The sequence below is a fragment of the Borostomias antarcticus genome (assembly GCF_949987555.1).
Source record: "Borostomias antarcticus genome assembly, chromosome: 9".
NCBI lineage: Eukaryota > Metazoa > Chordata > Actinopteri > Stomiiformes > Stomiidae > Borostomias > Borostomias antarcticus.
This window is the reverse complement of record NC_140242.1, coordinates 23,392,782-23,419,933: the sequence shown is the minus strand read 5'-3', so window position 1 is coordinate 23,419,933 and position 27,152 is coordinate 23,392,782. Positions and strand designations below refer to the sequence as shown.

At 43.4% G+C, this 27,152-nt stretch overlaps 1 protein-coding gene across 1 annotated transcript in view; it reads right to left on the bottom strand.

The window, feature by feature from the left end:
• Positions 1-27,152, bottom strand: part of LOC311313078 (glypican-6-like) — a gene marked incomplete at both ends in the record, with an annotated part of 114,305 nt that overhangs the window by 48,651 nt on the left and 38,502 nt on the right. Inside the window, one exon of the mRNA XM_084443114.1 lies at positions 2,125-2,516. Coding sequence (XP_084299240.1) covers positions 2,125-2,516 — 392 coding nt within the window. The remainder of the gene's footprint in view (positions 1-2,124; positions 2,517-27,152) is intronic.

Genomic DNA, 27,152 nt, shown 5'->3' with positions numbered 1-27,152 from the left:
CTGCCCAATGAATGGCGAGACTGGCGACACAAATTAATCAGATTCGGGCCGAGAGATTCTCTCGGCACCAATCAGATTCGATCCAGACTATTTTGCAAGAGCATCCCGCAAGCCCCTCTATTCTGACCAATCAGAAGGCTGTCTGCAAGCGAAGCGTGTTGGAGGCGTGTTCAAAACTGATCTGTCTCGATTGGGTATTCTGCCGTGTGAACACAAACTGGAACTAAGGACAGTTGCAACATTGTATAAATTTTGTTCCAATTCCCCTTGAATCGGAACGAAAAATAGGTTTGAAAACACCCTAACTCTAATCTAACAAATCTAAGACATCTAACACCTAAATTACGTAACCTCGACCTGCCTGCCTCTTTGTCTGTCTCTCTGTCTGGACTTTCCTCAAACACTGTCAGCCTGACAGCATTCATGTTTGGCATGGGTATCCGCAGGGGTCCCGGACAGACCGTGCCAGCCTACTCTAGAATTATTTTGCTGTTGCTCAGCTTTTCCCAAAATGAATGCATTCTATTGTCCATCCAATAGTAGTAGCAAGTTGGCTTGCAAAGAATAGGAGGCCTGGCCAAACTAAGCTATTATTCAGATGGGACTTGCCAAAGACAAACACGTCTGCTATGTTCTTGGGAGTGAGACGGGCATATAATGGACTAAATGGCCAACTACTGTACTGATTGCTCCAACAGGTACAGTATCAGAACTAGCAGATAAATTGATTTGATGGGCTAATCTGGAGTGATAGCAGATGTACAGTATTTAGTATTTAGGTGCCCATAGTGCTTCAACAAATATCAGAACTATTTTGTAATGATATACACAGATTTGTCCTCTTTCTATTTGACACGATTACACTGATATTCCTTACTAAATCTAGCACCATCTGGCAGTCATTTGGCTTATTTACTCAACTCTATTAGCCTATAATCACATAAAAGTGTGAGGTATTGTCATAGAGTGATATATTTTGATCCAAGCAGCAAGTGCCGGAATACATGTTATTATGTTTTAACAGTGCAGTGATTGTAAACATGCTGAAATTATGTGTGGTGTTAAATGGTTGCAGTGTTTTTACAAATTGGGCGATTTCAAAGTGCTTATGGTATGTTGTAATGTATGCTGTGCGCTATGGGAGTGATGGACCTGTGTGTCTCCACAAACTATTTACCTGTCACAACCTGTTAAAACAAATACACATGACACAAACAACGCAGCTGCATCTGTTCACAATCAGCGCAATCATTCGCCAATGGCTGACTCCACTCCCCATAAAAGTACTCGAGATGCCTACCTGAACCCTCTCTGCTCACACGTCTTTGACTGCTGCTGCCTCACCACGCTGACCCCTGACCCCCCGAGCGCCCCGTCTCCCGCTCCTCACACCAGCTAAACTCCTCTGCACGTTGGGGATCTGTTCTCCCCCTCGGGTTGGTGAAGCTATCCTCTTATCGAAGGAAAGTAGCCTTACCTTTCCCTTATCACAGGGTGTATGTATGAAATCATCCCCGAGTATTCTAGTGTGTGTATTGATTCCCGCTATTCTGTACGTCGAGTGATCCACCGCATCAAGAGGGTCTCTGCGAGACAGCAGAGCAGCAGTGGACGCGAATATTGTTGATGAGCATGCTTTTTTTATATTTAAGGAAAGTTATCACTTCAACCTATGGGCATTATAGCACTTTGAACTTGCCGGTGTTCAACGTGGAACAGGCACTGATTCTCCCCTTCCCCTCCAGCAGCGCAGCGCCAGTGGGCTGAAATCCCAGCGCCGGATCCTGGGAGAACAGGCGGCACCCCCTGGCGCTTATGTCTGGTGGGTGGGTTGGAGGCCCTGGCCCGGAACCGTGGGTTGGAGGCCCTGGCCCGGAACCGTAGAAGGACTGGACAGCCCATGGGAGTGAACTGAATATTTGCACGTGTGCCATTGGCCCCTCAGGTTTTATCATTGGATGTTGTTTTTTAACATTTCGGATTGCTCATGGTTTTAGATAATTGGAATAAATAAAATACTTATATTTTTTATACATATACTGTTTCCTCCTGTCTCTGTGCTGGTGTGGCCGGGAATCTCCAGCCTGTGTTATTTAAATCTAGTTACAAGTGTTACAGTATTACCTTGGCTACTCGGTTGGCTACCTCTCGGCCAACGGAGAGGCCCTGGACGAAGGTGCGTGCTGCGATGAAGGCCCGGGTAACCTGGGCCTTGAGCTTCCTGGGCACGTCTCCAAAAGGCTTGAGCTGGTCCGTGTACTTACTGATACACTCCAGGTAGTCCTCTGTGATCACATACTGGGAGTTGAGCAGAGTGAACATACGCTCCAGCAGGCGTGACCAGAAGTCATTGAGCATCTCCTCCAAGTTAACGTTTCCTCCCGTGTAGTAGCGCTTCAGCTCGGAAAACAGGTTCTGGAATACCTCTGAGTTCTGCATGTAAGGCTTGCCGTAGGTCTTCACAAACATCTCGTTCAGGGACCTCTCAGTGTTCTCCAGCAGCTCCAGGAAGAACTCTGGAGGGAGGGCAAAGAAAAGATGGGTCATTTCATGTCCACTATGCATAACATGAGTTCTCTGACACAGATGAACAGCATTGGTGTAAAACCAAAATATATCTTTCAAAAGATATCGAACTATCCACTTACAAATCTATCCTAAAAGAGGCAAATGGGTGAGTCGACATAAACCGGTGGACAGTGGACGGGTCAACGGTCCGACCATGCACTTTACCACCTACCCACCAGGGGGCGCTGCACAGAGTTAGCTAACTAATTCTACTGTTTGTCTGCTTCCCGCTATGGATTACCTGTACATTTGCAAATTGTTACTTCAAGCCAACTAGGCCACGCTTGGTCTGCACACATTAGCTTTACTACCTGATATATTAGCTATTTATTCCAGTTTTATTATACGGCTCTCTGAAATACTCGATTCAGACTGGACAATTGCGCATTCTACTGGTAAATTACAGAGTAATATTGACCGTTGTTAGCCTTGCGGACTAGAAGCCTAAAAAAATGATCAAAATCACACCCAGGTGGGGTAAGGCTTATGAGCAATCATCTCTTATCTTAAACAATTAAGCCCCGGCACAGATATGTGTCGTTGCAGCAAGAGGCTACTCTTGATTTGCATAGGTTATTCCTGATTGGTCTAATTCTCATGCTACGAATGGACACACACAGACAACACTTGATAAAGCAGTTACCACTGCGATTGTTTCACATGAAAAGGGCTTTATAAATAAAATTAATTATTATGTCATGTATAGAAGTGGCTGCAACGCTGAAAAATATAAAACTAATAATAAAAATATAGTAATAATAATAATAATAATACATATACAACTAATAATAAAACATAAAACGACTACTACTACTAATTATAATCATAAAAGAAAATGTAATAATAATAATAATAATAATACTTTTTTTTATCACATCAGCCTCCAATTTTTCTTAAAAAAATAAAATAACATCAGTCTCTTGTTGTTTTTTTGTGTTTTTTTATAACATCAGTCTCCTTTTTATGTATCACATCAGTCTCCTGTTTTTATGCATCACATCAGTCTCTATTTTATTTATCACATCAGTCTCCTTTATAGTTATCACATCAGTCTCATTTTTATCTATCACTTAAATCTCCTATTATCTATCACACCAGTCTGTTTTTATCTACAACATCAGTCTCCTGTTACCCTTGGCAAAGATTCTAACAAATTCATCCATGTCTAAGTTATTAGTTATTGATTTCTCATGGGCCAAAATTATCACATTTCTGTGCGATGATAGGGGGTTAGGACTTGTGACAATGTAGAGAAGGAACTCTCACATGAGACTGAAGACACCAATTACCAAGGCTGTTACATACAATTTATGCAACACAGGAAAAGCTTCCTTATACTCCTGCAGGTGTTTACACACAGTTGACAGGTCTGTTTCATTTGGACATTTTTTGACCAACATTGGTTTGGCAACAAGAATTTCATTTTTCAGACTCACATCATCTGCCGCAGTGCCAGCAGCAAGCACATGCAGAGGGCGCAATAAGGTGGAATCCTCTCAAAATGCACAGGATTTGGGTACGAGACTGGATATGGCTGTCATTAGGTCTACATTCTTCTTGGAAAATCTGTTTTCCATTTCTGAAATGGCCCTGTCAAGGATGTTGAGCAGGGATCTTTTCAGAGACGGACTGGGGGTGATGGCGGGATCATCGAGAATCTGTATGACCCACAGTTGAGAGCACAACACTTTCCCCAAGGTGTTTACTCAACGTTCTCCTTCTCTTTGTGGGAAGTGAATCATCCTCAGCAGCAGCCTGATCTGTCCACTCATATTTGCGGATGTTTTTTAAGGACTCCAGTGATGCACCTACAACCTCACAAGCAGTGCACATATCAACAAACTGAGACTGTAGAATTGCATTAGCTGGTTTCAAGACACCACGCACCCACACTAGACATGTGCCAATCTGAAAGAAATGATTTACAGTATATTAATTTGAATTAACAGGCCTGATGCCTCAACTGTGGCATCATCATCCTCTGATATCTCTGACAGGATAGTGAGAAGATGGTCTTCATTCTCAACAATGCACTTTGTCACATCATAATGGCTTGTCCAGCGAATTTCAAGCAGTCTTTTGAGACAAGGAGCATCATACCATTGTGACACATAGTGGTGACGGAATAAATTATACAGGGAACTAGAGAGGTCGAAAAACCTTTTGGCACATGGTTCACCCTGAATGGCATGCACAACCACTAAGTGTAACTGGTGGTTATAACAGTGGATATTTAGAATGCCCAAAACAAGGATTGGAGGTTTAGAATGCCCAAAACAAGGACAAAACGAGCCAGCACTTCTTTTGTGCCGAGAAGCATTAAATTGTTGAACAGCTGTTGATGCCTGTTGCAGTGATGATGATGTTGATGCAATGATGTTGGTGAGGATGGTGATGACGATGATGGTGGTTGGTGACATTGTGGTGTTGGTGATGGGCGTACATTTTAATGTTTTCTGTATGCTTGATGTGTGCTTAACAAATTCCCCTCTGGGGCAATAAAGGTTTCAATTCAATATGGAATATATCTAGCAAGCTTCTTTTGAAGCAGTGCTTGCACACCACCTCGTATTCCACTCATTACTGATGCTCCATCATAACACAACTATGTTGTCAGCACTGTAGCCAGCATTAGAAATATTCTCAATATTTCAGTCGACATCATCAGACAGCATCAAGTTGATTTAAGTCAACCAACCCAATCAGATGCTCCTCTGGCATGGAATCACATATGAACCGAATCATTATGGACAAATTCTCAATATTACATCTGTCCCTAGTACCATCAATTTTTATGCAAAACCCTGCTGAGTCAGCGTTTGCACACTTTTTCCTGACCTCTCCGAGAACCATGTTTGCCAGTGTTTTAAATACCTCGTTTTGAATAACCTTAGATGTGTACCTGGCATTTTTAGGTATACCCTTAGCAATATCAGCTAGCTTGTCATCCTTCTCTAAGGTATATTCAAAAAGTTTCAAAAAAAGACCCGCTGAAATGCCATCACCATCATCGGTGTGGTCACACTTTAATTGTTCTGTTGTTCCACAGAGCCCTAACTCATTCACACACAGAAACCTAACTACACCACCAACACTCTTGACATAATATCGGCTCTTTTCAAGCTGTGTTTTGCCTACCAGCATGCAGTCAAAGGTTTCCCCTGTTGCTTCTCTGGATTTGTGTTCAGACCAGGCGGCTGCAGCCTGCACATGACTTTGGCTGGATGCATGCTTCTGTAGCCCCCTGTCACGCTCGAGTGCTGCTTTCCAGTTGTTAAAACAGCGCGAGGTGAAAGCAACATCACCGTCTTTGAAATATTTCCGACAGGGAAAACAGAAGCATGTGTCCTGCTGAACAGAGCACTCCGGCCATGGTCGTGTGCAGTACCAGGCAGGATTGAATGACCGTGATACAGCACCGAATGCACGCTTTGGATAGCTAGCTAATATCAGCTGGGATGGTGCATCACCATTCAAGTGACTATCCGCTTATTTTTGTAAGGTAGGATAAATCAAAGATGAGTCAAAGCATCCACTATCAAATGCATGCGCTATTTCCATGTCCGTTTCCATGGTTTTTGGGCATCCCATGATTAAGCGTTTTCTGACCGGCGTGCGCTGTCTTTACCCAGTGTGTAAAGCTACGGCGCCGCCTTGGGATTTGCTCTTGGTTCTGAATGCGCTATGTAAGGCATCGTTTGAACCAATGGAGCAGGTCTCTCTCAGGTGGCTCTCTATCAAGACCTTGCATTGACATTGGGCAAGTGGGTCAGTGATTTGAGAGTGCTGACAGTTTCTCTCATCACGGGTGATGGGAGTGAAGCTGTTTTGCGCACGGTTCCATCTTTCGTTCCGGAAGTGGTGCGGGGTGCAATCAATGCACAGGATTTGGAGCTGAGAGCCTTCTATCCTCCGCTTCATGCTAGCAAGGATGAGGCTTGCTTATACTTGTTGTGTCCTGTGCGTGCACTGGCTTGTTATGTTCAGCAGACAGCAGCTCGGAACTACCCCCAGTTGTTGGTTTGCCCCGGCCCAGGGAAGGTGAGTTCACCTTGTATAAACAGCATCTCTCCCAGTGGATTTGTGTGGGCATCTCCAAGTCTTATGAGACTGCGGGTCGCCCTCTCCCTGGGGCTGTTCGGGCTCACTCTACAGGGGGCATAGCCATGTCGGTTGCCCCGTTCAATGGTGTGTCTTTAGAGGACATTTGTGCAGCGGCGACTTTGTCGTCACAGTCTCCTTTTGTCCATTATCTTTTATCCATGTTATCTGTCTCGCCAGCGGGAGTCAGCGTTAGACATGATGTTCCAGGGCGGGACCGTCTGGTGAGTGACGGTCCTCTCCTGTCCTTGGGAGAGGCTAGGATGGGCTATGTGTTATGATGTAACAGCTTCCAGTCCGGTTCTCCCTTCACGTACCTCTCCTTACCCTCGGCTGTGATAGACCAAGTGTGGCAGGGAGGGGCCAGTGCTTGTTGTGGGCCAACTTTTGGTATGGTTTCACCTTGGAGTACTGGCTTGTGTCCTGGCTGGCCAGTTTTGTTATTGGGTCCAGCAAGAGTGTATGGTGCGGTCGTGTAGCTCTGCTTATGCCAATAGGAGCTAGCCCTGTGGGGCGGAGCTCCACGAAATAGAACGATGGTTATACGTATTGTAACCCTAGTTCTATGCGTGGAGTGGAGCCCCACAGGGCGCAGGCTTTGCTGAACTCGCTGTCTGCTCGCTGAAAGTTGCCGTTAGGAGAAGTTGTGCAGGCGAAGCCCGCTTATACAGTGATGCACCGGACCTGGTTGGGCACAGGTGTGTGTATGCTTTTTTTTTCTTCAGTCAATTGTAGCTGGCTAAGTTTCCCAAGCCAATACAGTAGGAGCTTGCCCTGTGGGGCTCCGCTCCACTCATAGAACTAGGGTTACAATACGTAACCATCGTTCATTGTTATGAGGTTCACATCGAAGGTATCAAATGTTCACGACGGCGTATCTTAATCAAACCTAACTACATGAATAGCTAGAAATATCGCCTTGTGGTTGAATGCCTCTGCCAACAAGTGAAGTTGCAGTTGTCTGTCCAGACTCATAAAATATATGTAGTGAAGACTTTGAAGGAATTTCATGGAAAACATATGAAGTGTATGTATTGGCAAAATGGAAGTTGTGTATTGACGTGTATTATTCCAGACAGTGAATAATTTCCAGTGAGGACGGGACCCCCACCACTCCAGGTTCAAGGTTTGGCCACTCGACAGAGACCGCCCTTCTTGCAGTGACAGAGTCACTCCATGCCGCAAGAGCAAAATCTTTCTCCTCTGTCCTGATATTCCAAGACCTGTCAGCAGCATTTGACACAGTAGACCACCAGATCCTCCTCTCCATCCTCAAGGACAAAGACGTCACTGGCTCTGCACATTCCCTGTTTGCATCCTACCAGATGACATCGAGAGCATTGATGTCGGAACCACATAGTCTGACTACGGGGGTTCCAGAAGTCTGTCCTGGGTCATCTTTTTTCCCTCTACACTACTTCTCTGGGTTCTGTCGCTCGCATGGCTTCTTCTATCACTTCTATGTTGGTGACACCCAATTGTAATTTACACCTTCTAACACACAAGAGGAGACACGCAAAGCTGCGTGCTTGTCTCACATCTTGGAGTGTGTGGCGACACACCACCTCAAGCTCAACCTGGAACAGACTGAGCTGCTGTTCCTCCCGGGGAAGGGCTACCCGCACCGTGACCTGGCCATCACCATTGACGACACAGTGATGACGTCAACTCAGACTACGACCAGTTTAAAAAACTGATGCAAGCCTACAGGACAATGAAAGGAACAGCTCCCTCCTACCTCCAGGCCATGGTCAAGCCCTACCGTACACCCCCTCCTGACCTCTACCCTTGCTACCTCGGGGCGAGTGGCCCCTTTCAACAGCATGTAAAATTCACAGAAACTCATAACAGTGGTTCCTTACTAGACTATGTGTATACAGTAGCAACCAAAAGGTCCATGTATGTAAAACTGCTCCCTGTCTAGTGATCATGATGTGATTTGGGTTGCTGTTCTATGAACCAAACATTGAACATTAGATGAATAAACTTTTGTTTTATCATTGAAAGGATGTTTTTTATTTATTGAACATTATTTAATTAATGTGATTATTAGATCGTTTCCTCAGCTACCGGGGTAAGCAAAACATTATGATGTCACATTTGAATTTGACCTTTGAACCTTTGGCAAGGAAAACATTATGATGTCACAGTGAAGTTAACCTTTGAGCTTTTGGATATAAAATGACATCACTTTATAATTTTAATGCGATTAGGCTGTCTCCACCAACGAGTGGTATATAGCTACTGTAAACAGCGCCAAGCTCACAGCTGCTGACTGTTAAATACAAATCTCAGATCATGAGTTTAGTTAAAACAGCTGGAAAGATCATGGGAATGTCCATCCCCCTATCACCCCAAAGAATCTTTGAAGAGTCCACAATTCAGCAGGCAAAGAAGAAAATAAAATAAAGCTTTGATTGAAGAAGATTCTGTCAGACCCAGCCCACGTGTTGAACTCTTAGTATGAGTTTCTGAAGTCTGGTCAGAGGTATAGGGTTCCTTTATGTAGGTTGAACAAGTATAAGTTTTCATTAATTCCCGTTTCGATTGATCTATTGAACAAGCGCTTATCTGAGGATGGACAGAATAGGAGGCGCTGAACTAATGTGACTAAATTAATGTGATGAACTATGCACTTGGGTCACTTTATGTATATAGTGTAACAGGGAACTATGCACTGTACTCGTGTCACATTTCATGTCTTGTATGCTATTCTTGTTTTTTGTAATGCAGCACTGCCTCTACCTCTATTAAGAATTTCTCTGTAGGGAGACAAATAAACTTGAACCTTGAGAGTAGGGCTGTCGTGGTGAAGAAATTTCCCCAGCGGTACAAAAGGGTGGCTTTCAACCGCGGTATGCAGTATTATTGCACTTTTTTTTTCTTCCCCCCTGTGCTTTATAAATTAGATTTTTTATAGTGTGTGTACTGTAGCCTACCTGTTATTCATTTAAATACATTTTTATCAAACGAAAAAAGCAGGCCCGACCCTATCCGAGCCTGTGCACGTTCTGGCTGAGCCCGGCCCGGCCATCCCATTTACCACATTTATGGGCCCGAGCCTGATTAAAACCCAACATTTTCTTTCTAAATTGGCTGTTTATAAGTAGCTCATTCATTCCGAGTTGTTTGGATGACAGAACTACGCTACGTGCTAGATGTTCTTACATATAGGCTAGCCTTCCTCTCGCAATGGACTCACAAAGTGTAGTAGGCCTACCTGCCGGTGCCATAGGATACAGTAGGCATGCAAAAACCCTTACATTTCAAATAGTAGGCTAACCTTTGATTCACTGGTGATAAAAAAACGTAATTGACAAAAGGAATTAACAATCAGACTTCTGAAAGACGTTATGAACCTAAATCTGTTCAGAATTATTACGCACTGAATCATAAATACCTCAGCATGGATTGGAAGCGAAATTGCGGTTTATTGGGCAAAAAAACAATATGCGTGCCCCATTTATTTTGTCACTCATCTACACAGCCTACTGACAAGTGTTAGGCCTAATTGTAAAAACATGCTTCGAATAGTATGATATGCCGTTGCGCTCAGACTGGTGCGTAGTCCCGAGAATTACAATCAGGATATAGATCGACGGGGACCGCACTCAAAGAAATGTCATAAGTATTTTATTGGCACAAAACCTTTTCGGACATCTGGCCTTCTTTCGTGTGCAAATACATGCTTCGGAAATTGATTTACAAATGGAAATAAATGCTTTGTAAATTGATTAACAAATTTCGAATATCTGTCTCAACTCTGAATTAAGTTGAATTACAGTAATGCTGAAGATACGGCATGTCGGAGTGGTGTGTTTGTTTAGGGTAGGCTTAGTGAGGAAAAGCAAAAAGCAAGTCCATACCTGATATTTATTTGACAGGCCTAATGAGAAAAGCCTCATGAAACATAATAACAAAATGAAAAAACTTTAGTTACCGCGGTTTCACAGTACCGCGGTCGTGCAATATTGCCGTAACCGTGACAGCCCTAGCTGAGAGCGCACTGGGAAAGCGAAGTTGATTGGCTAGGCTACTAATGTTTAAGACAGCTACGTTAGTGTCGTGCTTTTGCTGACTGGAGTATTAACTAGCTAAGTTAAGATAGCTAGCTAATGTTAGCTAGTGCTAACATTTGCTGCCTCTGCAGTCTTGCCAAAAAATGGCCGTCGTTGTCGTCAGAACAGCCTTTTACAGCCAGACATAATTTTAGCTAGCCTGTGCTTTAGCCCAAAAAGTCACTGGCACTATAGATACACTCAATGACCACCCGGAAGTGGGGTACAACGCATTTTAATTAATGTAGTTTCTATACTTTTGCCACCTCCAACTTTTCCGCATGTTTGCTGTGTCCCTGTTGACATACTGTACAGTATTTAATGGTTATTGTCAGCCACCGCCATGACCATGCTGTGATACCAAGATAAATAAAATGCATTTGCTGATCAGGGGGAAAAAAATTGGCAGGGATGCCACATTGTGAGGTCACTAGTAAATTCAATATCACATGGACACCACAAAATTCCCTGCCAAACTGTGAGAAAACAGATACCTAATTCTCCCTTTCAAGGTAACATCTTTTTGGAGAGCAATATTGCTCAAGTAGAGTGAGAACACACAAAGTCAAATTAGACATGGAATAATAACTAACTAATACAGTACAGGTACTAGAAAATAGAAAAACAGCAACATTTGAAGTGAAAAAAGAAGCCTTTACAGATTTTTGCTTTCCTGCTTCATTCTCTTTTAGCACAGAGCTGATTGTGTCCAGAATAACCTCTGAGGATCTCCAACAAGGTAATACTGTCTGCCACCATCTGTGCTCCATGATGATAGGCTTGCCCTTCAAGGAGTCTGATTAAATGTGAACAGGGTTCACACCTCTCCCTGCAAACTAGGAGTACTGGGTTCAAGACTATCAGAGCTGGGTGTCAGAGCTAGCATTAAATGCACTTTATCTTAGTTCTTCTGCTCATGTTATGAGAGATCCAGACTTATCTACGTAGATCTCAAAGGTTATGGTATAGAGTGGAGACAGACAACCTTTCTCCAGGTGACTGCCATGCGTGCTGATGTTCAGGTTGGGTTCTGGACTGTATGCTGAGGCTGCAATGCCGCTCTCAATAAGATGCTGTACAGTATATCTCACTTACCAGAGGGGCCTTGTTAGAATGGTAATGTCACTGAGCATTCATTAGTGCTCTGCAATGAAAGTGAAATCCAATTACAGAAGAAGTAACACATTAGCAACTTTCACCAGAAACGGTCCCTGGGCAATATGAACATAATGATCATATTCCACCCGCTACATCAGATGTTGTCATATTGTGTATGTTAATGACTGTATCAAATTACCTCAAATCTGATGCAGCTTGTTACTTTTCATCTATAATGCACTATTTGCTCTCTTGTTAAAGACTTTCATGAATCTAACAATGTAATTTTGTTGAATTGACACATCTAGCTGTATAAACTATATTTTACACTAGATTTCAAGATTCAAGATCTGTTTATTAGCCATGTATATGGTTCACATATATTAACAGGACTGTGCAAAGACATAACAATGCAAAACAGTACAAAAACAGTGCAAATACAAAATACAAAAACAGCGCAGACAAAATACAGTGGAATGTGCAAATTATGATATATAAAAAAGAAAAAAGAACAAAAGGGGAGGCACAAATGCAATATACATACTATATACAGAATGGAGTGTGGTGAGCCTTGTTAGCCTTGTTAATGAGTCTGATGGGACAGAAGTTGTTTTTGTGGCGTGAGGACCTGGTTCCAATGGCCCGCAGTCTCCTGCCAGAGGGGAGTGGGTCAAAGAGACCGTGACTGGGATGGGAGGGATCAGCCACAATCTTATTGACCCGTTTTAGGGTCCTTGAGGTGTTCAGGTTCTGTAGGGATGGGAGTCTACAGCCGATCACCCTCTCAGCGGAGTGGATGATGCGCTGCAGTCTGCCCTTTTCTTTGTCTGTTACGGCTGAGAACCAGACTAAACTAGACTGTCTGTTACTGATGCTAGCACCATACTGTTACATACCTTTACTGTTATGCCAATACTATTTCTCACGCTGGACAGACTCAGAGGATATACTGTACCTCATTAGTATGTCTGTATTCCTGAGAGCTCCTAATGAAAATTGATTACTACTGATTTCCATGGCTTTGTTTATACAGCAAGTTGTTTATAAGGTCATGGCTAAGCCTACTAAAACAAGAGTTATTAGCAGTAAATAATGAGCTGTCCAGTTCCTCTTCTAAGACACATGCTGGTCTATAAACATTAACCGTAGCTAACGTGTTAAAAGACTCATCGTTATCTCTTATGAGCTTTTAAGGGTAAATGCTTAGCGACATATGCTGAGATAACGTGAGTGCCCTCTGTTTCTACAGCACTGTAGCTCTCTAAATCAGGGCCAATTTAGTTACAAATATGTTTGTGAGCTTATAGTTTTTAGATATAAACGGAACGTGTGTGATTCTATTTTCAGTGGTAGAGAATATTTTGGTATTTGTGTTTTCACCTTGACTTTAATGTTGGTGCCTGTGTCTTTTGGGACATAATTATATCAAATTGAATTTGTAGACCTTTATCCTTTACCAGTGGATGCTTTGAGAAAAAAACTAATGAGGGACGTTTGACATTGCTTCATTGAGTCGATTTATTACTCTCGCATTTACATATTAAAGCAGTGCAATAATGCAACTTGCAGAGAAAGAAGTGAAGTGCTAAGGTCATTGCACCACTCTTGAGAAAATGTAAACTGAATGGACTAGTGTTAAGTGATTGAATTATGTACATACTGCCCTGCGTTTCAAGTATGTTTTGTGCTTAATCAACTTGATTTCATTAACCGAATACAGTACAAGAGTCTATGGCACCAAGTGATATCCCTTCTGATTAATTAAATCTTTGAAACTAATTTCATTATGAATGTGCATTTGAGGATGAGAAAATATCTGTGTGCAGTCAATTCTTTTCCTTTAGAACAGCGCAGCTATTTATCTAATATAATGAACATAATTGAAGCAAAATTAATTTAGAATAGTCCATTCCAATCCCTATTTCAGTACAATTCAAATGAATAATTAACACTCACATTATCAATGACCTCAATACAGGTCAGTGAATAAGACATTTGGTTAGAGTCGCACCGAAAGGGAAGTGGGAGAAGATCTTGCTTCCGTACTTTGACGTATTTCCGCCTGAAATGGGCTGCAAGGGCAGGACATACATTTAAATAGTTTAATTGGAACGTTATTGAGCGGGCGGAATATTCAACACTTTTAGTGTTTTTTACTTTTAGTTTACGTTTTGATTGACAGGGTGGATGTCGTGAGATTATTGGCCTAAAATCGAAGGTACCTGGTGTCGCAATTGCACGTGACTTACTGTTTTCCAGGAAGTAAGAAAATATATACTTTGATATAAGATTACAACAAAAGTAGAATTTTGTAATTTTTTTGGCATACATCGTTATAGGTGAACACTATGACCAATTATATGAACCAAAATGGGACAGAATATTTTTTAATTTCTGTGCGACTTTAAAAAGACAACTTGGAAAATCCATGAAGAGGATCATATTTTATAATTGGGTATTAAAGAATCGCAAATTACGAGGAGAGCTCAATACATTTAAGTAATTAAGAGGTCTGCCCAAATTAATGGCTGCAAGTACTGTTAGCAGAGGACAATGAGTCTGAGATGTTGGACAAGAGTGATGTTAATGCCCCTAACTCGTAGAGATCATTAATTTCCACTGATAAAGTTCAAAATGGCCTCCGTTCCACGCAGTGTGCACAGAGCTTTGAGAGGAGGATAAACAGGGACCTACTCACTTTGATCAAGTGTAAGCCTCTGTGAAACGGAGCTACTCACAACAGCAGAGGTCTACTGAGGTTTGGTCTCCTGACAAGCTCGCTCTGCAGATCTTCAAACATGCTCTAAACCAAGCAGTTCTCCAGTATATCTCTGCAGACCATGCATACACAAAACCGCATAACATGCTCTTCACAAGTCTTTGCATTACATTATGAAGGCACACCAGTGTCAAGGAGATTTTGGAAGACAATGTGAATTGGGCCTCTGTGCGTACTCACAAAGGGTGGCCGGGCATTGGGATGACAGTGTATAACTGTGTGACATTGTTAAGGGGCCACAGTGTAAAGAGGGACCCTGCGGCCTGTAGTTAATTACAGCAAGGTCCCCTGAGCTGTGACCAGCAGTAACTCAAACAGGGCTCTCTGCAACAGCTGAGCACACCCAGCAATTGGGATTCATTAAAACTATGGGAGATATCAAAATGACATAGTACATCACCAACCAAAACATAACCCCTGGTCTTGAAGAGACCCTTGACTGCTGTGCAGTATCCACCCAACTGTGGATCCTGAAGGCGGCAACAATGTTATGATGCTGCTGGTGCGTGAGATTAACAAAGTCGTAAGGCCTGTAGCATTTAAGCTGACAGTAAAAATATGGAGGTCACCTAATTAAGGCAACATGCAGGGATAACAGCAGACAGTTTCAACGGCTCCATCCATCACCAGCTGGCAGCTCGTTTATAACCCCCTTAAAGGTATAACATGGTCATTTTCACTTTTTTTGAGTTTGTAAGTGCTATTTGCACAATAAGGCATTGAAGAAACACAATAACAACATTAAATACATCCGTTTTGTAGTTTTGGAGAAACTGAAAGTTTAACATTTTCAGTCCAATTTTACTCGGGATGAAAATGCTCCCCTTTTGTGACGTTTTTCCCTTTCTTGACATCACACTAAAGTGTGAAAAACCCGCCCCCACTCCCCTACACCGTCCCCGAAAAGAAATCTTTCTGGCTCGCACACCTGCTGTCTTTGCGCCATTTCACCATCTATCCAACACGGTAAGGCAGCTCTGAACCTTTTCTTCTCATCTTGAGAATAATTGAATTGCAGTCTCAATGATGACCACCTTTAATTTTAATATAATTTGTACAGACGTTTTATAACTGTATTTGTGGTTGTCATAGAAACTGGGAAGTTTTTACCATGATCTCCGTGTCTGATTAGTAGCCAACCTAGCTAATATTAGATAAACGAACCATAATGTTAGCTGTAATTGGCAACAGTTTTTTTTTAAAGCTATCTGTCTTTATCCAGCATGTTGACGTTAGCTAGCCTAATGTTAGGTACGGTAGCTAGCCTAGCTGTGTTAGTTATCTTAGCATGCTAACATTAGCTCTCAATAACTGGTCTCTAACGTGACCATCGTGACACAATTTATTTTTAGCCATAGATCAGAGCCTATATAATGTTAGTGCTGATATTAACTAACCTTAATTATCTAGCTAACATGACCAAACATATTTTCAAAGCTAACATTAGCTGTTTGGAGTGGATTATTTTGACGAGGTTAGCTGTGGAGGAGCTGTGTTCTCCCACTCATTTAGTCTGCTTCTTGCTAAACCAAGTCTTTTTCCAGTAGCCATGTTGATGTGTCAAAGTATGAAAAATGCAGGTGTAATTGATCAAATTAATTGTGGTCCCATTCTGTTTATTGTGTCAGCCATTTCAATGAGCCACTATGCACAATATCAGGATCTTGGCTCTCCTAAATCCTAAATGGGAACAGGGACATACTTTTGTTATTAATTGCACCTGTGTTTACAGTTGACACCTCAACAAGGCTGCTTGGAAAATGGTCTGTTTGACCTGTGTGTGTGGTCATGTAGGTGCTAGTGAGGTTAGTTTGTCTACCTGGCAGTCTGGTAGTGTTATAATGCCATTTATGTTACACATATTTGATGCAAAAGATCTCAGCTTTTACTAATATACTGTAAAATATATATATTTTTCTCCTTTTGCAACATATTTTCCCAACACTTACTGTAGTAATGACCATGCTCTTCGAAGAGGTATTCCAATTGCCTGAGCCGTACCGAGAAGGCTGATGCTATAGCTGATGAAGGCTGATGCTATAGCTGGCTATGTGTCACGCTTCAGTCAACCTCGCCAGCCCTGCCCTCATCAGCCCGCTCCCTCAGACTCCAGAGACCATCTGACTTGCCTGTTCCCGCTGTGACCCTCGTCAGTCTGAGATCCTCGCTCCTACCAAACCTTATCTGTCTGACTGCCCTGTCGTAGCCCAACCATCACCTGCCTCCAATTAAGCCCATACGTGGGCTTTTCCACTAAACCTGACTGCTGTGTCTGCTCTTGGGTCCCTTGCCACCCCCCCTCCTCTCCCTTGTTGAGGAAAAATGTAATACATTGAGAGAATGTTTATTGCCTTTTTTCCTTTGAAAGCCAATCCATGTTAGATAATAGGCCTAATTGTTGAGCCCGCTTGTGATGTTTGGTATGAAGGGCTCTTGGAGACCAACAAGGCCAAACTGCGGAGGGTGATCACCCTGGGGTCCGAGCTCTGCTGGGTGCAGTGCTCAACCCTCCAGAAGCTCTAGGACCAGAGGGCGGTGAAGAAAGCAAGTAAGATCGTGAGACTCAACTCACAACCTCAGCACCTGCTTACAGATCCTGCCCTCTGGTAGGAGGTATGCCGCCCCTGTATTTAAAACAAACGGGCACGGCCAGCTTCATCCCTTCTGTGATAAGGCTCCCCTCCACTGCTCCCCCCCATGAGTGGTTGAACTGGCCCCGGTGTGCCAACACCCCCTATGTGGACACAAACATTCACACAATGCACAAGCACTTCTGCGCAAAATTCTTTTTAGAGACCCTACCTCTTGCCTTTTGGGGATTTCTATTGTGATGTGATGTACTGTGATGGGTTTTGTCTGACTGAGGCAAAATGAATTTACCTTGTGGACAATAAAGACATATAATGTAATCATGTTTTAACATGGACAGTCAGCAGTACAATCTCAATGTGACACAGCTAGAACTCTTAGACTATATGTGCCATTTTTTCACAAGACTAATTGACTGATCACTGGGAGGCAGTATTAGTAGGACTTGTTACTGTATTGAACCACTGCCCCCCCCCCCACCTCTCTCCTATTATATTGTTATGCAGCCAAACCTGTGTAGGTTTACTACAACTTCATCAGTGTCATTTGAAAGCTCGAACGGAACGTTATGTCTAAAAGGGCTAACGTTACACCTCATTTGATTCCCGAATGACAGCATGCTATAAAAATGACAACACTGCACTGGCTCAATGGCAAGGGGAACACCAGATTATGCACTCCATCTCCAAATAGCGTTACTCCTTCATGGCCACAATGTGGTGTTTGAGAGCCACTCCACTACTATTGTAGTGTCTTGAATATGCTTGAATATACTATTCTAGTAGAATTATGGGCTAAAAACTTTCCGATGTGTTTAACTTGACATGTAAAGTAAATTTAAATTGAATTTATTAAAGCATTATGGAACTTGAAGCCGTGGGATGTCACGGATATCGCCATGGCTAGCGGGAGTGGTTAGGCACGACGCGCACGGTTTTGAGTTCCATAATGCTTTTATACAACGGTTGCCACATTTATCCGTCAATATTTCAAAAAGAAAGACAATACAAACTTTAAAATGTATTTTTAATGGAACCATTTGTTAATCATTTGCGGATACTTCCGCTGAAAAAGGGAACGTTGCCAGGCAACGGCAATGCTACAGCACATCTTTGTAAACATTGATCTGGACACTGCCACGGCTACTAATAAGAGGTGATATTAAAAGATGTGCGAACATTCCATTTTAGTGTGGGGATATCGTGGTTATCGCCACGGCTGGAATGCAAACTGACCAATAGAGACAATGGACCGGATCAATGGACCGGATCTTGTATAATATACTGTAGCACATTTAAAAAAAATGTATATATTAATGCATTGAAAGGGCTGGACTATCTGGTTAGCTAGCTATATTCATTTACTGTACCTATGTTCATTACCCATTTAGCGTTCGAATGGTGACAGCTAATGTTTGTGGATTATTAGCTAGTAGCTAACGTTAGCTAATTTTATATTCCCCATACATTAATCATGAAGTTAGCTAGCTAGATAAGCTAGTTACTTTCATTTAGACAGTAGTTGTACTTTCCCCTGGTTAGCAGCTAGATAGAAAAAAAACATTACTGGACAAGTCACCTTCAGTATGTTGCCTATTGATCTGGCTGTTGCGCGATATAGCTCTTGTGCGGTCTGGCTCGGAGCGGTGGTAGCTATGGTAACGGGGAACACACCAGTCAATCATAATGATTCCAGTTGGTCATTTACTCAGAGAACTGTCAATCAGTTGTTATGAATCACGCCCAGTTTTGAGTGAGTGAACTTTTTGACTGGCAGATTCAGACCTATAAAAACATGTTTTAAAATATTTTTTATGGATGAATTCTGAAATAGTTATACACATTTGTTTTTTTGTTGCCTAAAAGATATCTGGAAAGTGTTACATTGAACCACCATGTTTATCCTTTAATACTAATGATGCAGCAACCTCAACATTGACCCAATGAGATTATAATTTAGCAGCTTCTGTACATCAAGATTCAAGATGAGTTTATTTGCCCTGTAAATGGTTGACACATACTAGGAATTTGACTAAGGGAAATGGCATATGCTGATGACATAGGACAGGGAACAGGACAGTGCAAAGACATGACAGAGCAAATGCAGTACAAAAACATTGCAAATACAAAATACGATAAAATCAATGAATAAAAATGCTTTTTTTTTCAAGGTTTGAATGAGGAACACACTCCAAAGCCAATCCATACCGACAGCAGGAAGACAACACTAATATAGAAAGGGCAGCTTCTAATGATGGACAATAGATCTTTCAAGTGATGTTGTCATTTTGTCGGCCTTTACTAGCATCGGCAGCTTCCAAGGATCTACAGTAAACATAGAAAGCCTATGGAGAAAATGTTTTTCTAAACGCTATGTCCCTTGTACGTTTGTGTATGAAAAAATATAGCTTTAGACATATTTCTTATTGACATATTTCTTATTATTGATGATAAACAATTCTTGCTTCAACTAGGCTACATAGTGGCTTCATAATCCAAAGGATTCAATGTTAATCGACCACCAGAAGAAAGACTTGGCCAGTGACTTTTCTGGCCACACTCACACAGCCGGCCGGTCCCAGTCACAGCACTAGCCAGTCCACAGAGCAACACCATCTCTCTCCCTGTGTCTAACACACAGCCATAATATAGGGCACCCTGCTTAGCATGGGGCACCACATGCTCAATATCCTCTGTATGAAACCTGCCGCGCCCAGAGTACAGGCAGAGGCCTGGTCAACAGAAGAGGCGGTCTGAGAGGGGAGGAGCCTGGAATGGATCCTGTGCTGCAGTAGAAAGCATGACGGATTGACCTTTTTATTCCTTCTAGGCAGATGAATTATTCCTTGTTGGCCGAGTTGGCTGCTGTGAGCTACATACAACTACTGTTCTGGGCGGGAGAGGGGGCGGGTTAGCCTACAAACAGTCAGAGTGACAGTGGATGACAGGAATAAATATACCTACTGTAGGGACGGCTCTTATTTAGAATGAGGGGTCAATAGAGGATTTTAGAGTGCTCTGAAATGAAAAAGGCGTGACCCCTCTGACAGATATATATTACATCACATAACAGTCATTTAGCAGACGCTTTTATCCAAAATGACTAACAATAATTGCATTTAACGTAGGAAAAGCCAATGTACTACTACTTGCCAGAACTCACAAGTGCATCTCCTTTCTAAAACAAGTGACTAAGAGCATAATCTAGTGCTGAATACAAAGTGCAAGAATAAAATACAATAGGTGCTTAAGAGGGAGGATCGTTGTAGTACTTCTTGAAGAGATGAGTTTTGAGCCTGCGACGAAATATGGGCAGCGACTCTGCTGTCCTGACGTCAGTGGGCAGTTCGTTCCACCACTGCCGGGCCAGGACAGAGAAGAGCCGTGACCGTGCCGATTGACTGCAGGGGCCTTGGAGTGACGGGGAAGCCAGTCGCCCCGAGGTAGTAGAACGTAGCGGTCGAGATGGGGTATAGGGTTTGACCATGGCCTGGAGGTAGGAGGGGGCTGCTCTTTTCATTGCCCTGTAGGCTAGTGCCAGAGTTTGAAACTGGATGTGAGCCGCTACTGGGAGCCAATGTAGGGAATGGAGAAGAGAAGTTGTTTGGGAGAACTTGGGGTGGTTGAACACCAGACGAGCAGCAGCTTTCTGGACAAGTTCCAGGGGTTTAATGGCTGACACTGGGGCCCCAGCAAGGAGGGGGTTGCAATAGTCCAGGCGGGAGATGACCAGGGTCTGGATGAGCACCTGCACCATTTCATCAGTGAGGAAAGGGCGAATCCTCCTGATGTTGTAGAGCATGAATCTGCAGGAGCGTGTGACGGATGTGATATGTGCGGAGAATGACAGTTGGTCATCCAGGGTCACACCCAGATTCCTCACAGTCCGAGTTGGCGTCACCACTGTGTCTTCTATGGTGATGGCCAGGTCCCAGTACGGGCAGCCCTTCCCCAGGAGGAACAGCAGCTCAGTCTTGTCCAGATTGAGCTTGAGGTGATGCGTTGTCATCCACTCCGAGATGTCAGCCAAGCACCCAGCTATGCGTGTCTCCACTTCTGAATCAGAAGGGGGAAATGACAGGACCAGTTGGGTGTCATTGGCATAGCAGTGATAAGAGAAGCCATGCGAGCGAATGACAGAGCCCAGAGATGTAATGTAGAGGGAAAAAAGAAGAGGACCCAGGACAGACCCTTGTGAAACCCCCATAGTCAGACTACGTGGTTCCGACATCGACCCTCTCCATGTCACCTGGTAGGAGCCGCCCGTCAGGTAGGATGCAAACAGGGAGCATGCAGAGCCGCTACTGGGAGCCAATGTAGGGAATGGAGAAGAGAAGTTGTTTGGGAGAACTTGGGGTGGTTGGACACCAGACGTGCAGCAGCTTTCTGGACAAGTTCCAGGGGTTTAATGGCTGACACTGGGGCCCCAGCAAGGAGGGAGTTGCAATAGTCCAGGCGGGAGATGACCAGGGTCTGGATGAGCACCTGCACCATTTCATCAGTGACGAAAGGGCGAATCCTCCTGATGTTGTAGAGCATGAATCTGCAGGAGCGTGTGACGGATGTGATACCTGTATGTGCGGAGAACGACAGTTGGTCGTCCAGGGTCATACCCAGATTCCTCACAGTCCGAGTTGGCGTCACCACCGTGTCTTCTATGTTGATGGCCAGGTCCCAGTGCGGGCAGCCCTTCCCCGGGAGGAACAGCAGCTCAGTCTTGTCCAGATTGAGCTTGAGGTGATGCGTTGTCATCCACTCCGAGATGTCAGGCAGCACCCAGCTATGCGTGTCTCCACTTCTGAATGTAATGTAATGTAGAGGGAAAAAAGAAGAGGACCCAGGACAGACCCTTGTGGAACCCCCATAGTCAGACTACGTGGTTCCAACATCGACCCTCTCCATGTCACCTGGTAGGAGCGGCCCGTCAGGTAGGATGCAAACAGGGAGCGTGCAGAGCCAGCAATGCCTTTCTCCTCGAGGGTGGAGAGGAGGATCTGGTGGTCTACCGTATCAAATGCTGCTGACAGATCTAGGAGTATCAGGACAGAAGAGAGAGAGAGTCCGCTCTTGCGGCATGGAGTGACTCTGTCACTGCAAGGAGGGCGGTCTCCAGCCTTGAACCCAGACTGGTGGGGGTCTAGGAGGTCGTTCTGGTGGAGGTACGAAGACAGTTGGTTAAAGATAGCACGTTCAAGTGTTTTAGATAGAAAGGATAGAAGAGAAACCGGTCTGTAGTTTTTGACATCAGAGGGGTCGAGAGATTGTTTCTTCAGGAGGGGGTGACTCTGGCAGTCTTTAAAGTGGAGGGAAAGCATCCAGATACAAGTGATGCGTTGATGTGGTGGGTTAAGAAGTGAAGGAGTTCAGGTGCAACAGACTGAAGGAGAGTCGAGGGAACAGGGTTTAGGGAGCACATGGTGGGGCAATTAGATGTTACAAGGTTGAGGACATCATTGGGGGAGAGGGGAGATATATTTTTCCTTGATCCTCCCCAAATGATAAGAAAAAAACAAGATTGGTGAAAAGAGAATACCAGATTGACCAAAAGAGAAAACGTTAATTATTTAAAATGGATAATTCCATCCCATTGTTTCTATTGATCAGTTTGCGCTCCAGCCGTACCATTATCACACATCATTTGTTCCCCATGAGGAAAGACATAAGCTTCATAATTTTTTGTCAAACAGCGTGGAAATGCCAGTATTCTGAAATGTGAAAATTTACTATAGTGCCACCTATGTGTGACCGGTGTGTTCTGTCTCTGCGTTGTTGTGTTGTGTAGAAGGGAGATCAGGCAGACAACGTGGGATCTTTATGGTCATGAACGTTGGACTATTTATCTTCGATCTGTACAAACAGTAGCAATAGCATACAATCAGCTAACGGACGCTTTCCAGACTGCAGCCCCAACTAAAAGAATCCAAAATAATCCACAAACATAATAAAAATTAAATGACAATAACGACATGACACATGCATATAATATATAAACAGAACATAGCTGATACATTATGGGTGGGGAAATAAGGAGTTATAAGGGGTAAAATGATAATGGGACTGGGGGATGACAGACACATACCTCTTTCTGCATAATATTTCACCGGAAAGAGGCAGAAACGGGGGAAACGTAAATATTTCAGGGGTGACAGAGGAGGACAGGGGGTTACAGAGGGAGGAGCTACAGCACGTCCCTGACAGAGCACAGCAGGCTACAGTAGGCAAAATGTTAATCAAATGAAATAAAATAAATGGAATATAATAAAGATTGATTTGGTGTTATTATACATAAAAACAGTAGGGTTACATATGGAAAAATCATGGCATTTTTTTCTGGCATCGCTACTCATGGTCTCTAGCTGCAGCATGCAAATTCAGAGCATTTTTAAGTTATCCAGGAAAAGCTTTGTGGGCCGACCAACTGACAGAGCAAACTAGTAGAGCTGCTGGTTACAGCTAAAAATCATCATCATCCTCTGAAAACACAGGACCTCTAGCGAAGGTGAGCCAAGGGTCAGTGGGGATGCTACTCATCTCCATGTCTGTGAAAATGTTCACCTCCTGGTGTGCAGCGTGTGCTGAGAGGGTGCAGCCCCAGATGAGATCGATTGTGCAGGTCTCACCACATTAAGATTCTGTTCTGATCCGCAGCACCATGGTGTTAGTGGTCAACGGAGGGACAGCCATTGATTAGTAATTAAGACCCTGACTCACTTGTTAATGAGCTAAATGGGTGAGAAATCTGTGGTCCTGTTATTCCTCTCATTTATTAGAGCCGAGGTACTGTTAGCATATGGATTGCTGCCAAACACAGAGAATATCAGTTCAGGCTACACTGTACATGAATATGTAACCATGTGGGCAGAAATGATGGTGAATCCCTGTAATACAGGCTTCTAAGCTCCGTCCAGGATGATGTCCGGGGAGGAGGTTATGTCTTCAGTGCCGTCTGTTTGTCTGTTAGTCAGCAGGATCATATTGAGAGACGTCTTTCTCTAAACTAGAAAAGCCCACTTACTTACATATTCAACTACTGTAGCAATTGCTGTTTTTGTGCATGGCTGTAAGCCAGCACCTAGGATAACGTTTGTCTGGTTGTCACTCCCTCCCTCCCTCCCTTACTCCGGTCAATGTTGACCTGCATTTCTCTGTTGGCACCACAAGGGGCAGTAGTCCCAGCACACCAAAATAAAGAAGAACACCAAAATCAACCCGCCGAGTAGAGTAGCGGTGAAAGTATCGGACTCACACCTGGGAGATCGGGGTTCAAGACCCAATGGGGATGATGTAATGGGACTATACACCAAACCTCCATACGTTCATCCTTTCACTCCAACCTTTTCCGAGTTAGCACATAGATATCGGTCCTCCATCAGAATCAGAGCGAGAATCCGCTGGAGTGTTTCTACTGGGGGGTGTCTAGAGGGGCACCGTTGTTCAACAGCTGGAGAATTTCTGCTGGCGAGTCGGTAGCGGTCTCCGAGCGGAATTCAACTCGCATTCACACGAGCTGACGCCCTGCCCTGTCTCTTTTCTGATGGTAAAACTCATGTGGACCTCTGTTGGGATACAGTTGGAATTCCGCTTGCATGGCACGCCCTTCCCTGTCCCTTTTCCCATGGTGGAACTCGGTTGGGATACCGTCAAAATTCCGCTTGCAACCATCACTGAAGGGTTGTCTTGAACAACCTAGTCAGTGACAACCAGCTCAACACGAGACCCCGGACAGGTCAGATAAATTCTGGTTCAAAATGTAAAGCTACAAACATCACATAAAACAGGTTTTTAAAAATGTCCGGTGTATTGAGGGAACATTTGCTACTCATATGTTAATGCTACTTCACGTTACGGCAGCTATCTTAAGTAGCTGAAACATTTAGGTTAGCTAACTAGCTAGTTAGCGTTAATGTTAGCTAGCTAACATAACATTAGCCTAGCCTCCAGCTACTGTGTTGTAGCTCTTTATTTGTAAGTCTTTTATTAGTATATAGATGGATAACAGTGTGAGGGATCATTCTATTTGAACAAGGTGATGAAAGTGTACTGGTTCAATCCCTTAATGGTGAGATTCTACCACAATGTTTGATCAGTGCTTAGAAATACCTGTTAGATTAGTGTTATCCCTATGTTGCTAGCTACAGTATATTAGTGTTAGCTCTATGCTCTCGTCCTCCTGGACCTGAGTGCAGCCTTTGATACTATCATGATCATGCAATCCTCATCGAAAGACTGGAGAAGTGGGTTGGCCTCTCTGGTCCTGTCCTTAATTGGCTTAGGACCTATCTAACCGGTCGTGATTTCTTCGTTGCCCTCGGTGAACATAGCTCAGGAAAGATGCCTATGACCTGTGGGGTGCCCCAAGGATCGATCCTAGGACCTCTTCTCTTCAGCCTGTACATGCTGCCCCTTGGCAGTGTCATCAGGAGGCACAACATTAGCTACCATAGCTACGCAGATGATACCCAACTCTATATTTCTGTAACACCCAGTCACTACAGCTTGGTTGACTGCCTTGTCAAGTGTATTACGGATATAAATGTATGGATGTCACATAATTTCCTCCAACTAAACCAGGACAAAACAGAAGTACTGATCATTGGAGAAAAAGCTGAAAGAGAGAAACTATCAGCACACTTAAAAACTCTGGAAATTGACACCAATTGCCAGGCTAAAAACCTAGGTGTCATACTTGACTCAGATCTTAATTTCGAAAACCACATCAAGAATATTACAAAGACATCTTTTTACCACCTAAGGAACATTGCCAAGGTGCAACCCTTTCTCTCTCAGGCTGACACCGAAAGATTAATGCATGCTTTCATCACAAGCAGGCTGGACTACTGCAATCCTCTACTATCAGGCCTACCAAAGAAAGCAATCTCTAAGCTACAAATGATACAGAATGCTGCAGCACGAGTCCTCACTAAGACTAGACGAAGGGCACACATCACACCAGCCTTAAAGTCACTACACTGGTTACCTGTCAACTCTAGAATAGACTTTAAAATACTATTACTAGTCTATAAATCTCTCCACAGTCACTCACCAGAATATATTTCAGACATGCTTGTTAGGTATATGCCCAACAGACCACTCAGATCCTCAGGTACTGAACCTTTTACAGTTCCAAAAGCCAGGACCAAGAAACACGGAGAGGCAGCTTTTAGTTTCTATGCCCCCAACCTCTGGAACACCCTACTGGAGTGCCTAAGAAGGGCCGAAACAATGGAGGTCTTCAAGCGAGATCTCAAGAGGTACCTTTTCGACCTAGCCTACAATCACTAGCCAGGACCTTGAGACACAGAAAGGCAGCCTCAAACCAAAGTTATCTCGGTGAGTCAAACGTCTTATAATATGCCATAAATAAGGTGCAGATTGTAAAAACTGAACATTCTTCTTTAATGTTATGGAAGCTGCTGCTAGTTGTAGAGCTCATGAGCTAAATATTCCCCTCTTATTGTGCTGGATTAGCATTGGAAGCATTGGAACTGATGTGTCCAGGTGACAAGACTTAACTTAATTTATCAGACATTATTTCAATTCACAGCTATTTCAGTGGCATGACTAGCCTCCGTCCTTCCAGTCCTGAACAGAAACAAGCCAGCCATACACGCGAGGCCCTTTAAGTGATTATCACCATTGAAACTCTTTTTACATGCTTCTTGCTGCTATGACTTTTTATTTTGATATCACCTAGCCAATACTTTTGACAGAATGGCAGCTCAACGACGCAAAACAATGAATGGAGTCTATGGAAGAAAGACACTTTTGATCAACACTGGCTCATTTTGAAGCTATAGACTTAGTTCTAAGCTGAAACTCTGGCTGGCAAACTTTCACTTTACTACCTACTTTTAATGCTGTGGGGTCTTGAAATTCCATTCAGACTTAAATATGAAAATAGCGGGAGCCTTGTGAATATTTACATGAGAACTATTTTGACTCAACTCAATGGATGTCTAT